Below are 15052 nucleotides of genomic sequence, written 5' to 3' on the forward strand. Positions count from 1 at the left end.
CTGGAGCGACGGCTCAGAGTTAAGAGCACTTGCTCCTCTCCCAGAGGACCAGAGTTCGCCTCCCAGCACTGGCATGGGGCAACACACCACTGCCTACAATTCTAGTTCTAGGGGATCCAAAGCCTCCCAAGGTATCAACACACATGTGTGCATACAAACACACACACATACAGTCATACAGTAAAAGTAATTAATTAACTAATTAATTAATAATTTTGAAAAAGGCTGTCCCAATTCCCCAGAAAGACACTCTGTCATCCTTCCTGGGTCAGTTCCAGTGGAGGGATCATCTTGGCTGGAGGACATTATCTCAGCCACAATGCACAGCACCCTCCTGCACATGTCTCTAACACACATGCTCTGCGCCAGCCACAGGGTTTCTCCCATGAGTGAGCCAGCTTCTCAAGAATGGAGTCTGGGGTCTGGTTCAAGCAGGTTTCCAGGACACTGAGAGTCGTTGAGCGATCCTTGAAGGAAGGACCCATATCCAATGAATTCCTCTGTGCCCAGAGCCCAGTACAGAGCCTGGCTCCCTTGGGATGCTCTCCATAAATGATTGATGAGTGAATAATAGCCTGGTGGTGTCCTCAGATGTGAAAGAGAAATAGTTACATAATACCTTCCAGTAGGGGTAACTGAATACCTTAATATTTATGTGGAGCTTGGAGCAGTGCCTGGCACACAATAAGCACTCTATGGGTTAAATACATGCCTGTAAATGTGACCACATGCATAATACATAAAAGTGACTAGAGTCAGTGAGGTGTCTTAGCCGATGAAGCACTTGCCATGAAAGCCTGAGAAGCTGAGTTCAATCCCCACACCGCACATAAAAATGGAAGGACAGAACCGATTCCACAACATTCTCTTCTGAGCTCCATATGTGCAAGCGTGGACGGACATACACACACACACACACACACACACACACACACACACACACACACACAAATAAGGAGAAGCCGATTGATTAAAGAAGCTGGCAAAGGTTAGGGAATCGATGTTTATTAGAAACAGTCTAACAAAAAAAGGAAGGTGTGAAGAGAGGGCCCAGCCTGCCTCCACTCCTTCCCAGTCTCTAGAAGAGATCACCAGTTTGTATCCAGCAAACTGGCTCCTTTCCCTCTTGGGGCGGACTCTCCAGCGCACTGCACTGCTGAAGCGAAGGAGGGCACTAGTTCTCAGGGCACTGTAGGAAGTCGTAAGTCACATAGCCCACTTGGTCCACTTGGTTCACCTCATCTCGGAAACTCACACGCCAGTAGAATCGGTCCTGGCAGAAATAGGCTTTGTCTGTGGGAAACAAGGAGACACAAGAAAGCTGAGCCTATGCTTCTTTATTGACACGGGAACAAGATTTTTACAACTACCCCATGGCAGTTTGAATGAAAATGGCCCCCATAGGCTCATAGGGAGTGGCACTATTAGGAAGGGTGGCCTTGTTGGAGGAAGTGTGTCACTGGAGGTGGGCTTTGAGATGCTCAAGCCAGATCCAATGTGTCTCTCTCTTCCCACTGCCTGATGATCCAGATGTAGAACTCCCAGCTACCTCTCCAGGACCATGTCCATCTGCACGCCACCATGCTTCCCACCATGATGACAATGGACTAAACAGTAAGCCTCTGAACTGTAAGCCAGCCCCAATGAAATGTTTTCCTTTATGAGAGTTGCCATAGTTACGGTGTCTCTTCAAAGCAATAGAACCCTAACTAAGACACACCTTCCTGGCCTTTCTACATCTTTCTGTGGTTTTTACATGACATTTCAGTTCTTCCTGCCCGTGAGATGCTAGAGGGCACAGGCCTGGTACATAGAAAGTGCTACACACACAGGTCGTGGACAAATCAGCAGATTAGTGAATGGGTGGGATTTTAATGCTCAGATCAATTCATCCAACAACCATTCATTGGACAAACTCATTCATTAGTCAATTCATTCAACAAACATTTACTGAGTACCAGTTATGTGCCAAGTACTGTGAGAGGACCGAAGAACACAGTAGAAAAAATACAGACATGATCACAAGATACAGGAAGAAATAAAAAGAAGTGAATACATAATGAGGGTTGGGTTAGTTTCTCCCTGAAATGGTGACATTAGCACTGAAGGATGAGAGAGAGGCTGGGTGGTGACAGAGTAGGTGTGAAGCCTTCTAAATAGGGGAACAACTGGCCCAAAGGCCTTGAACTAGGAATGACTCTGATCTGTTCAAAAAGCAACAGCGTAAGTAGAGTATGGGAGAAGATGAAAACTTGGAAGTAGCCTGGTGGGTGGTAGTGGCGCATGCCTTTAATTCCAGCACTCAGGAGGCAGAGGCAGGTAGATCTCTGTGAGTTCAAGACCAGCCGGTCTACAAGAGCTGGTTGAGAGAGAGAGAGAGAGAGAGAGAGAGAGAGAGAGAGAACTTGGAAGTACACACAGGGCAGTGGTCAGGCCATGTTAATTTGCTCCACCTTAGCATTGGTTTGAGCTCACCCCCAGAACCACTGACCTCCACTCCTAATCCCTCCTCACTCTTCCAGAATATACTAAAGTTTATTGGATAGCCAGTATGGCTGGAGGGAGGGGTATAATAGAGACAGCTGAGCCAGGTGGTGGTGCACGCCTTTAATCCCAGCACTTGGGAGGCAGAGGCAGGCAGATCTCTGTGAGTTCAAGGCCAGCCTGGTCTACATAAAGGAACCATGTCTTGAAAAACAAACAAAAAAAGAAGACAGCTGAAAATGATCGATTGGGAGATTTGGGCTTTAAAACCAGCCTAAAACCGCCAACTACTGGAGTAGATAAATACAACTCTAGCCAATAATCTCTATTTTACAGATGGGGCAACTGAGGCCCCAAGAGAGGCAGTGACTTGCCCAAAGACAGCGAGAAGCTGCTTGCCTCTTAGTGTATCCCCAGTGGCTGCCCTGCACGTTACAGGCCCTTCATCACTGGTTATTATTCCTTTAGTAATAAAGGAATAAAGGAATGAGTCTTCCCGAGAACGGTGTTCTGTGCTGGATTTCCCAAAAGAGAAAGATAAGCAAGCAATCTGGGACTTAGGGCTGGCTGTGTGAACTGGGGGCGCTTTCCCTCAGTCTCCAAGAACTTTCTCCTGCTGAGAAACTGGCCAGTCGCTAAGAGAGGGAGCTCAAATGTGGGAGGCATCTCATGAAGGTACCCTCCCCAGCCAGCATCAGCAAACCTCACCTTGGTACTGGAAGATGTCGTGTGAGTTCCAGGGCACCCCAGGGAACATCCTATCCAAGCGAGTGACACTCTGGGGATCCACCCTCTGTGTCTTCAAGTCGAACCTGCCGAAAAACAGACAAGCTCTGAGCCCCTCCCGCCCCCACGGGCTGCGGGCGCGTGGCGCCAGGGCTCCCCCTACCGGCGGCCGCGGTTGCTCTCACCTCCACACGCGCTCCCTGCTCAACAGCAGAGCCTTCCCGCCGCCTCGCGGGAGGAGCCCGGAGATCTGGGTTACCTCTGAGCCTAGACCCAACTTATCCAGACGCCTGGGGCCCAGCACCGACTGGCCTGTGTACACCCACACTTTGCGCCCTACAAAAGAAAAGGGTCACATTGGTCTGGGGACACGGAGGTGGAGCACAGTCTCTTTGAATGCCAGAAGGGAGAAGCCAGGGAGGCCTAGTCTCAGATGCCACTCAAGGGTCACAACAGCCGAAATTCAATAGCCTCCTTCCCACAAGGGGACCCCCTTTGTGTCGCAGTCCTACGCTGATGGGTACTGAGCCAGAGAGGCACCAACTAACCAGAAAAGAAGAAAATCTTCTTGGACTGCGGATCCTCAAAGGCTGAGTCCAGCTTTGCAGGCAGAGCTGGCCACGTGCGGGCAATAAGAAAGGGGCCCTGCAGCCGGCTCCCTCGGCGATTCAGGAACTTCCAGTACCGACTGAAAGAAAGGAGATAGCAGGGCCCTGAACCTTGGCCTGGGGAGGAAAGTGGGCTGAAGAGGCAGGCAGGTTCCTCTCCAAGTCCCCCCCCCTCCCCGCGCTCTCATCCACACACCCCTTCTGCTCACCCGTCCTTGAAGAAATACAGAGAGCCCTGGATCTCAGCGATAGCGTCGAAAATATCCACGTTGCAGGCATTGTCTGCTGGGCTCAAAGACACTGTAATGGCCTCAGAAGGGCCAGCAGTAGGGGGGCCTGTAGGGTCAGCTGCAGGAGGGCCTGTAGGGCCAGCCTGGGGACTCTTTGTAGGGTAGGCAGTGGGAGGTACAGTAGGGCACATAGTAGGAGGTGCTGTCGGCTGTGGTGCAGTTGTGGTGGTGGCTGGAAGCCCTGGGTCAGGCTTAGGGCCAGGACCTAAAACAAGACCCTAGGTAAGACACTCTAGTCAGCAATTCACCATAACCCTAGCCTACTACTGAGCCCAACACTGATGTCATCTGTCTTCCCTTGAAGCCGGAGGCTGGCTACAAGCAGGCCTCTTCCCACACACCAACCCTAAGTGTCCATACTGATCTCTGTGAAGATGTGGCCTGGGTCGCCAGAGCAGAGCAATGGGAAGAATCTCCCTCACTCCCCCAGGTCAGGGGGGGTGAGAGTCTTTTGAGTGGCCACTGTGTCAAACAGTGCTGTAAGCATTATAAACTTGCAAGATTAAGCCAGGCAGCAGTGGCACACGAGTTTAATCCCAGCACCCAGGAGGCAGAGGCAGGTAGATCTCTGTAAATTTGAGACCAGCCTGGTCTACAAAGCAAGTACCAGGAGGACAGGCTCCAAAGCTACATAGAGAAACCATATATATATATATATATATATATATATATATGTGTGTGTGTGTGTGTGTGTGTGTGTGTGTGTGTGTGTGTGTAAATAATAAAAATGAACTCACAAGAATAGCCCTTCAGTATCCCCCATTATGTAAACCTGTCTGGTTTCCAACTCACAGAAATCAGTCTGCCTCTGCCTCTTAAATGCTGGGACTAAAGGTGTGTGCAAACACACCTGACCTTCTATGCCTTTTAAAGCTCCCTTTGGAGTTGATGAGATGGCTGCGTGGTTAAGACCACTGCTTGCTCTTTCTGAGGATGTGGGCTCCTTCCCCAGCACCCACATGGTAGTTAACCGGTAGCTTCCGTTCCAAGGGATCCACCACCCTCTTGCACCTTCAGCTGGCACCGCACATCCATGGCTCACAGACACTCAGGCAAACACCCATGCAAATACAAATAAGTTCACCTTTAGCAGTTCCTCCGGGTCAGAGCCTTAAGTAGTCCAGGTTGGCCTGGAGCTTACTATGTATCTCAGGCTAGCCTCAAACTCATGGTAACCCTCCTGTCTCAGCCTCCTGAATGCTGGGATTACAGACCTGCAACATCACACCCAGCAAGTAGCCCCGTTTTTTTGTTTTTTTGTTTTGTTTTTGGGTAAATGTTGACCAACAACAAAACAAAAAAGGAAGGAAGGAAGGAAGGAAGGAAGGAAGGAAGGAAGGAAGGAAAGACAATCAAATGGCACTTACTAAAGCCAGGCACCAATCTACTCCAGTTAACCCTATCAAAGCTTTACGAGAGGCACACTATTACACACACACACACACACAAACACACACACACACACCACTTTATATAGGAGGGACTGAAGGGTGGCCTGACACACCCATTTCACCCAAGAAGTGCCTGGAGGACCAAACCCGGGGCCCCATGCTCGCTCAGCAGCATTCGGTGCCTACTCTAACCACCAGGCTGCACACCCAGCCCCGGGCTGGCTTTTGAACCCGCTCTGGAGAGTCATCGCCAAGCACTCGCTGGGCACCCAGGCCCTGTTCTCCATGGATACTGAGGTTCCATTTCGTCCCTCCCCTCTTCTCTGGTCCCACAGCTGAGCCTCATCCTACCCTCTGCCCCTGCATCTCTGTCCCCAGCCTCACCATACAGATGCTGGATGCCTCTCACGTCGTCCTCGTGCAGAGGGGAGCCCTCAAGGAAGCGATACATGGGGTACATGAGCGCTTCCGGCACTGAAGAATGATCTAAACCCAGTGCATGGCCGAACTCGTGAGCTGCCACCAGGAACAGGCTGTACCCTGGATAGGAAGAGGAGCCTAAGGTGTAAACAGCAGACCAAAGCCCCAGCCCTGGCTGCTCCACCACCGCGACTGCCGGGAGGAACCCACTCTAGGCGCCTCAGAACACCGCTCACCTTGGTCTGGGCAGAAACCCCACTTCTTGTCAGTGTCGAAGCTCGAGGTGGTAGCGCACCAGAGGCGCCCATCTCTGCGGCCCTCGCTGGTACAGGTGGAGTACTCCTTGCCCAGGAAGACAAAGGGGAAGACGCACAGCTCGCCTGCCGAGTTGCCCCCAACCACAGTAGCGTCGGCTGGAAAGAGCAAGAGTGAGCCAGGTGGGTGGATCTAATATGGTGCGGGGGGGGGGGGGGGGAGGGAGGCAAACTGAGCTAGCTGGACTAGAGAATCTCCATGGCCTATTTCTGAAGCCTATGGGGCACTGTGGAGCACTGCTGAAGCCAGGAAACTCTAATGGGCAGAGCCTAGACCAGGAGACCAGGGCAGAGGCCTAAGGCCAAGCAAAAAAAGAAAAAAGAAAAAAAAAAAAAAAGGCTGCCCCAGTGGGACTCACAGAGAGGAGATGTGGAGGGGGACTGTGGATGGCAAATGGAGAGAGAAAATGGATGGATGGAAAAGCCACATTTTGGAGAACAGTGCTGGAGGGCAGAGACCGGCTGAACCAGGTGGGCGGGCCAAAGAGAGGTACCTCGGGTAGGACAAAAGCCGTAGAGCTTATCCTGGTCGTAGTTGGCTGTGGTGGCGCACCAGCGGTAACCATCCGAGCGACCTTCAGTGGTGCAGGCAGAGTAGGATCGGCCCTCAAAGATGAATGGAAACACGCAGGGTTTGCCGTCCCCATTGCCGTGCTCCGTGTAGAGTGCTGAGGAGACACACGTTATTACTCCCAAGTGCGGCCCCGACCGTCAGAGGTCTCAGCCACACTCTAATTTCACAGAGGAGTCTAGATCCAGAGAGAGAGAGAGAGAGAGAGAGAGAGAGAGAGAGAGAGAGAGAGAGAGAGAGAGAGAGAGAGAGACCTGACCTGTTCACATAGGGATTGAAAACTGAGATCTAAGATCTAAGATTCTGGACCCTTAAAGGTGGCGCCCCACCCCTCCACCCCCAGCGCATACTCACTCTCACTGGGGCAGAAACCGAATTTGCGGTCGGTGTCGTAGTCGGCTGTGGTACTACACCAAGGCGCACCATCCGTGCGGCCATCTGTGGTGCAAGCCAAATAGGAGCGTCCCTCGAAGGTGAAGGGAAAGTGACAAGGGGCACCATTTGCATTTCCAAAGTAGGTAGGAACCACTGTAGTAAGGAGACTAGAGTCAGGACAGCTGGCCGCAGGCCACTCTGAGAGAAGGGGGTTGGGGCAGGGGCGGGGGCAGGGACTCAGAAAAGCTCAAGCTCTCACCGACGCCTTTGCCCAAAGACCACAGCTCTTCATCGTCGAAGTGGGCGTCTCCCTGAATGCCGGGGCCAGGGGGGAAAGCGTGCGCCAGAAGACCGTCCTTGCCGTCGAAGGGATACCCGTCTCCGTGCTCTACAGAGGCAGGCGGAGAGGAAGGGAGTCAACCAACGACAGCTGGCAGGAGACTTGGTGACTGACAGCTGTGTCCCCTGAACAGCGCCCCAAGCCTTGCAAGAAGGCGGCTGCAGCTCCAATTCCGCGAAAGGGGGCGTCCTTTGTGCGAGCCGCGACTAGCGATTGTGGGGCAGCCCGGGAGTTCTCACCCGCGACACCAAACTGAATGACAATGTCTGCTTCGAGGCCGTACACGCGGGTGAACGTGAGCGGTGTCACCGCGCTCCACACCGCGAAGGCGCGGGCAAAGGCGTCATCGATCACGTCTCGCGGCAAGTCTTCCGAGTAGTTTTGAATCCTGTCGGTGAAAAGCCCGAGTCGGTGTGCGGTGTGCGGGGTGGGGGCGAGGTGGCGTGCTGGGATCACGAATGAAAGGGGGCGGGGCAGCAGCTACACATCCCATGCTCCCTGCTCTCATAACTTGTCTAGATGAGGTACCTCGATGCCTTGTCAGTCAAGCGCAGGAGTCGCCTAGCCTCCAGCCCCGCCCCAGCCACCTGCTTCTAGCCCAGCATCTCACCAGTATGTGATGTTATGGTGGTGCCATTTGAGGTCGCCCTCGAAGGTTTGGAATTTGCCCAAGTCTGGGACACCACAGCGTGGTGCACGAATGGCCTCTAGTGTCTTGCTGTCCAGTTCACCAGTCTGGGGTAGGGACAGCTGCTTCTGAAGTAGCAGCAAAGCGGGCCGCAGGCTCAGCTTCTCTCCCTGCATCTCGGCTACCCGAGTATAACCATAGCGGTACAGGTATTCCTGTGGGTGGAGGAGCAGAGACATTGCAGAGTTCTGGCACCCTTTCCTAGCCCTCTGGGCCACACGCTTAGGGACTCTAAAACCAGGACACCAGGGCTTCTCGAACAGCTAGAATTTCCCCGTCCTGTGGATAACACAGCTCCTTCCCACCTAAGACCTGAACCACGCCTACCCCACAGCTCCCCTAGGTTCACTTCCAACCCGTGCCTAATCCACAACCCTCCGAAACCACCCCCATCTCATTGAACCAGCACACTTGAAATGTGTCCATTGTTTTCGCCACTGCCCAGTGCCTCCACACTACCCCTGGTGCCTAACCCGGGCGCTTCCGTTTCTCCAGACATGCCCAATGCCACACAAATCCAGAAAGCATATTTCAAGCCCCAGGATTTCTCAGGGATACTGGATGTCTTCCGGGCCAGCCGTTCCCAACTATTCACTGAAGCATTTGCCTACCTGTGCCAGCTGTGTGTCGGTGAGGTTGTTGGTTCTCAGGTCTCTGGGGAAGACCACAACAGTAGGCTGGCGCTGGTGAGGAGCAGCAGAGCTGCAGCCTAGAACCAGGAGTGCCAGGACCAGGGACGGCCAGGGTCTCATGGTGAAGGTGGCAGTGTCTGGCTGAAGCTGCCCTTTCGGAGATTTTAAAGAGGCAGTAAAACTGAATCAGTAGCTCCGCCCCTCCCCTCCAGGCAGGTGCTGACTCAGGGTGTGTGTGTGTGTGTGTGTGTGTGTGTGTGTGTGTTGGGCAGCCCAAAGAAAGAGCTTACACCACCCCCTCCTTTCTGCCCTGCCCACACTCTACATTGCAGAGTCAGGCAGGACCCCAGACCCACAGGAAACCACAGCACTCAGGGGAGCAGTTGAGTTTTGCAAACTGCAGAATTTGTGGGAAAGAGAAGGGGGGGGGTGTCCAGCATGGGGGACTCACCTAGCCCTGGGTCTGAAGAGGACAGGAAAACTGCCTGGGATCCCACTTTCTTGGGCTTCTGAGACACCCCCTCCCTGGCCAGAGCTCAGCCTGGAGCCCCTCCCCACACTGTAGGTTCTGTCTTCTCATCCCCCTCCCTGGTGGTATCCTTGACTCAGCTTCCTCTCCTGCCAGCTGGGAGCAGGCTCTTCAAGGCAGGATTTGGGGAATTCCACTGGGCAAGCCCCTAGCTTCAGCAGGCTGACTCCTTGAGGCCCAGGGGCATGTGGGAGCAAGCAGAAGCTTCACCTTCCCATGAGCCTCGGGTAGCATCCTTCCTCTTCTGTCCATAGAATAAAAACAAAAACGGACCCTTCCTCCTTCAATCCTTTGTCCCTATTCTGCTGTAAGGAGAAAATGAGAAGGAACACAGAAAATGCTTTTAGCACAGTATGTATGTGAGGCCTCAGTTGATGGTGGCAATTCCTCTAGCCATTTGGAGGCCAGGTTTGGGATCAGAATCAGGAGACTGGGGCCGGGCGTTGGTGGCGCACTCGGGAGGCAGAGGCAGGTGGATCTCTGGTGAGTTTGAGACCAGCCTGGTCTATAAGAGCTAGTTCCAGGACAGCCTCCAAAGCCACAGGGAAACCCTGTCTCAAAAAACCAAAAAAAAAAGAAGAAGAAGAAAGAATCAGGAGACTGGGGTCTTGGCTCTGAGACTCTGGGTGATGTGGAGCAAACACCTTCCTCTCCCTGAGCTATGAATGCTTTACAGACCTTTCCCCTGTTCCAGCCCTGCTCCAGCCATGAAAACTTCTGCGCCATCTCACCAATTGCCAACACCCTCCCTGCCTTCCATCCATGCAGCCTGCCACCATGGTGAAACGGCAAGCTGTTTACACAGAACCTTCTATGTGCCCAGACCTTCATACACTTCCCTAAGGAACGAACCTGTGAGGAGGAGAAGGGAGGCCAGGTGTGCTCCCGGCTTCTCTTATGTGCTTCTAATTGATGACCTTCAGTCCTGAATTTCAGTCTTGGGCCCACCATTTCCCAACTTCACCATTTCCCAACTGTGTCACCTTGGGCAAGATTACATCTCCAAGCCACAGTGATAATTCACTTTTTGTGATTTATTGTGTTGAACACTGTGGTATGCTCCCATAAACCTCTCATTTCCCCTTCCTTGTCTTTCTTCTCTTTCTTCTATGTCTCTCTGTGTGTCGGTGTATGTGCGCGCACAAGTGTGTGTGTGTGTGTGTGTGTGTGTGTGTGTGTGCACATGCTCTCACTACTAGGCTCTTGGACATGCTGGGCAAGCACTCTGCAGCTGAGTTTTTGCTTATTTGTTTTGGGGGAGGTATGTGTATGTACACAAGTGTTATGCAGGGACACACATTCATGCCTACCAAAGCCACAGCAGACATTGGCTGTTCTCCTCTGTCATCTTTCTTCTTATTCCTTTGAACCAGTCTCTCACTACACCTGGAGTTCCATGTTTTTCAGATACACTGGCAGCCAGCAAGCCTTAGTGACATACTCCTGTCTTTGAATCAGTTCCCGTCCCCATCCCCCTGGTGCAGGGAACGCAAGCATGAGTGGCCATGCCCAGCTTTATACATGAATGCTGGGGATCCGAACTCCGGTCTTCATGCTTCTGCAACAGATGCTCTTACCCTGGAAGTGAGTCATTTCCCAGCTCATCCTTGGTTGATTGAGGAAAGATCCTACGATGTAGCTCAGGTTTGTGTTGAGCTCCCATCTCCTGCCTCGACGCCCACGTGCTGTATTGTAGGTGTGCACATCATGCCTGGCTTATGAGTTTGATTTGGTGAGTAACCCCGGCTTTTGGGGCATAGGAAACTTCAGCTCGGAGCAGTCAAGGGAATTACCCATGATCATACAGTGAGTTAAAACAGAGAGTCAGGATTCAAGCTTTGGGCAGCCTGATTCTGAGGCCTTTCGCCTGCACAGGGACTGAGCAGATAAGAGTACAGATGAAAGAAATGGGTGGGCTTCCAGGGCCTTAAAGTTGGTACCTGTCTCCTCTGATCCCATGCCACCTTCCTACGATGAGGACAGAGGCTCAGGACTTTGTGGGTTCATATGCTGAAAACAGGGATCCAGGCAACTATATTACAGACTTGGAGTGTAGGGTCAAAGAGCAATACAAGATCTGGAATGGAAACAAGAGGGCCTCTCTTCATCTAGGTAGCAGACAGGGACTTCAGAGAAATCTATGAAGTAGCTCCATCTTGCCAGCGATTTGCTGAGGATGTCATTTGTGTGGATGACATGTCTATGGATTATTCCATGGCTGTGTTAGATGTCGTGTGTGTGTGTGTGTGTGTGTGTGTGTGTGTGTGTGTGTGTGTGTGTGTGTGTGTGTATGCATGTATCCTATTATGTGTTGTATGCCACAGCTATGCCGTTTGGCATATTTGGCATCCATCTTGTTGAGACAGGGTCCCACTATGTAGCCCTGCCTGGCCTAGAACTTGCTAATATGGACCAGCCCGTCCTCAAGCTCACAGAGATCCTCCTGCCTCTGCCTCCTGAGTGATGGGACTAAAGGCGTTCGCCACCACATCCAGTAAGCTTGGCACTATTGATACTTGGGGCTGATGGTTCCTTGTTTGGGGGCATCCCTGGCCACTGTAGTGTGTCTAGAGGTGTCCTCAGCCTCTCTTCCCACTAAATACCAGTAGCACACCACCTCTGCCAATTGTAACAACCAGCAATGTTGCCAAATGTCCCCTGGGCAAGAGGGAAGGAAGAACCTCTGGTGTGTGTTGATTTTTCTTTGTAAATGGTTCAAAAGTTCCATCGAATACTCAAACCATTGGTGATGATCCTCAGTTTGTTGGTTTTTTGCTTTTTGTTTTTCAAGACAGGGTTTCCCTATTTAGCCCTGAGTATCCTGGAACTTGCTCTGAAACCAGGCATGAACTCAGAGATCCGCCTGCCTCTGCTGGGATCAAAGGTATGCAACACCATGCCCAGCTTGATCCTCAAATCTTTTTTTAATTTATTATATTTATTTTATTTTATGTGCATTGGTGTCTCATCTGGATGTATATCTGTGTTGATGGTGTGAGGGACCCTGGAACTGGCATTACAGACAGTTGTGAGCTGCCATGTGGGTGCTGGGAATTGAACCTGGGTCCTCTGGAAGAGCAGCCAGTGCTCCTACCCGCTGGATCCTCAAATCTTTAATGACTGCTCAACTTTTCTAATTCCTAATACTTGGAGAGTGAAAGCAAGAGGATCAAGAGTTCAAAGCCAATCTCTGATACACAGCAAGTTTGAGGCCAGCCTGGGCTACATGAGACCCTATTTATAAATAAATAAATAAATAAATAAATAAATAAATAAATAAATAAAGCCAGTCAGTGGTATCACACACCTTTAGTCTCAGCACTCAAGAGGCAAAGGCAGGCAGATCTCTGTGAGTTGAAGGCCCACCTGGCTTACAGAGTGGGTTCTAGAACAGCTGGGGCTATACAGAGAAACTCTGTCTTGAAAAACCAAAAAACTAAATAAATAAGTTGATTAAACACATTTTTTTGAGTTTTATGAGCCAGACATTGTTCTAAGAAGTGGGCTATATCTTGGCATTCAGGTGTCAGAGGAAAGTGGATAAGAAGTTCAAGATCATCCTTGGTTGCTTAGCAAATTCTAACCCAGCCTGGGCTACATGAGATTCTAGAAAAAAAAAAAAAAAAGGAAAAGGAGGAGGAGGAGGAGGAAGGAAAGGAGAAAAGAAAGGGGACTAGTATCATTTTGTCCCCTTGCTTGTTGGACTGAAAGTCAGTTACCAGAGAGCCAGTGAAATGACCTTTACCTAAAGACCCTTGTCACCAAGCATGAGGACCTGAGTTCATCTCAGGGACTCACATGGTAGAATCTCACAGCTTCTACAAGTTGTTCTCTGAGCTCCAAGTTCAAACTGTGGCACATATGCACCCATGCCCGAACATACACAGATAAAGTGTAATAAATGATTTGTGTATGTGTGTGTGCTGTTGTTGTTGCTGTTTGTTGTTGTTGTGCTTTGAGGCAGGGTCTTACCAGGTAACTCTGGCTGGCCTGAAAGCTCACTGTGTAGACCAGGCTGGCCTCAGACTCACAGTCCTACGTGCCTCTGCCTTTTGAGTGCTATTATTAAAGATATGCACTGCTGTCACTGGTTGAAAAACATTTTTAAAACAGAGTTAACAGAAATACAAACACCACAAATGTTGATGTGGTGTATCTATCTATTCCAATTCCACCCACCATGCAGATGAGGAAACTGAGGCCCAGCACAGTCACGGAACACGGCAGAAAGAGTGTAGGGCAATAGGAGCCCTCACTCTGGGACTGAACTGCCTAAGTTCAAGTTCAAGTGTGACTCCAGCTATTGACACAACCTAACATTTTCCCCATCTGTAGAATGGTGCTAATAGCAATGCTTCCCTTGTGGTCCTGTTGTAGTAGTGCCTAGCACGCTGTATAAGTAATGCTTACCACTTCTCAGCTATGCTTGCCTTCAGGATTTATGGTTCTTACCAACTGGGATGAAAGCACCCACTGGGAACCCCAGGGCTTGGAGTCCATCCAAGCTCTCCTCTCCCCACCTCCAACTTCCTCCTTTACTACCACCTACACACACACACACACACACACACACACACACACACACACACACACACACACACACGCACACACTGCTCACCAACCCCCATCAAAGGGAACTTGGGGAAAGCTTGGTTTTCAACACAACCATAGCAGGAAGCGGTTCTGGTTACCACATCCCCTTCCCCACTTCCTCAGCTCCCCCTAACACTACAACAGAGTTTAGCTAAGGACCCAGGAAAGGAGGCAAAGAACAGGAAGTGCCCCCCAGCAGCCACAACCCTGACCCCATGAACCTCACCTGGAATCTATGTTTAGACTCTGAACCCCTTACTCTAGGATGGGGACAGGACTAGACCTGGAGTCCTGAGTCATTGGCTAGGTGACACAGCCCCAGACAGCCTCCACAGCAGGGCCAACCTCAGAGATGAGGAATGGTACCCTCTGTGTAGCATGGGGGAATTCCAAGTCTGCTTCTCCCAAACTTGCTGGAGAGGATAGAGGAAGGTAGGTCTGAGAGGCTCCGGCAGGATGTGAAGGAGACAAGCTCCCTGTCTGGGATGAAACAGGTGTCCCCATGGAGTGCATCACTAGATCCCAGCTTCCCACAAACATTCCTCCCGGCCCCAGTCCCAGGCTGGGGGCAATTCCCCATGCTGACTCCTAGGTTCTTTTCTGACGCTAAGCCACACCTCCCTCTGCCTTGCCAGTGCTTAGCCCCTTGCATACAGAAGTCAGAGTCCTGGCTTTGGAACCAGACCTCTTGGCTTCCAACTCCAGCTCTTATCACTTACTGGCTGGGGGACCTCAGGCAGGTCACTTTATCTCTCTGTAACTGCAGTTTTTCATCTGTGAAATGGGGGAACACTGGGGTGCAGCTCAGCCGTGGGTATGTGCTCTGTTTGCTGAAGGCCCTTCAAAGGCCTGGTTCCCAGGGATCTACTTCAAAGATCATAGTGAGGATTCTGGAAGATTATGCACTGCAAATTGTTAACACAGTGATTGACACACGACATGCATGAAAGGAGGCAGGGGGAGGATGTGATGATTCTTGTCCTCTAATGCTCTCCCTTCATTGCTACAAATAAGCATTCATTCATAATTCCATTTTAGAGATGAGAAAACCAGAGTTTGCCCAAGTCCACACACACACCCTGTGAGGGACT

The 15052-nt window shown here is 51.2% G+C and overlaps 1 protein-coding gene across 2 annotated transcripts; it reads right to left on the bottom strand.

Annotated features, from left to right (window-relative positions):
• Positions 1 to 985: 985 nt before the first annotated feature.
• On the bottom strand, positions 986 to 9433 carry Mmp9 (matrix metallopeptidase 9). Of its 2 annotated transcripts, none has more exons than XM_027423435.2 (14): positions 9291 to 9414; positions 8819 to 8991; positions 8130 to 8362; positions 7759 to 7907; positions 7439 to 7567; positions 7159 to 7332; positions 6728 to 6901; positions 6156 to 6332; positions 5884 to 6039; positions 4028 to 4313; positions 3759 to 3898; positions 3396 to 3546; positions 3193 to 3296; positions 986 to 1293 (listed from the first exon to the last, which is right to left on the bottom strand). In XM_027423435.2, the coding sequence occupies exons 2-14, from the start codon at positions 8957 to 8959 to the stop codon at positions 1175 to 1177; spliced, it is 2133 nt and encodes a 710-aa protein (XP_027279236.1). In that variant the 5' UTR covers positions 8960 to 8991; positions 9291 to 9414; the 3' UTR covers positions 986 to 1174. The 2 variants fall into 2 exon arrangements, with proteins under 2 accessions (XP_027279236.1, XP_027279237.1); XM_027423436.2 differs by having other exon boundaries at positions 987 to 1293; positions 8819 to 8986; positions 9291 to 9433.
• Positions 9434 to 15052: the final 5619 nt, after the last annotated feature.

This window comes from Cricetulus griseus, chromosome 6 (assembly GCF_003668045.3).
Source record: "Cricetulus griseus strain 17A/GY chromosome 6, alternate assembly CriGri-PICRH-1.0, whole genome shotgun sequence".
In the NCBI taxonomy this organism is placed as follows: domain Eukaryota; kingdom Metazoa; phylum Chordata; class Mammalia; order Rodentia; family Cricetidae; genus Cricetulus; species Cricetulus griseus.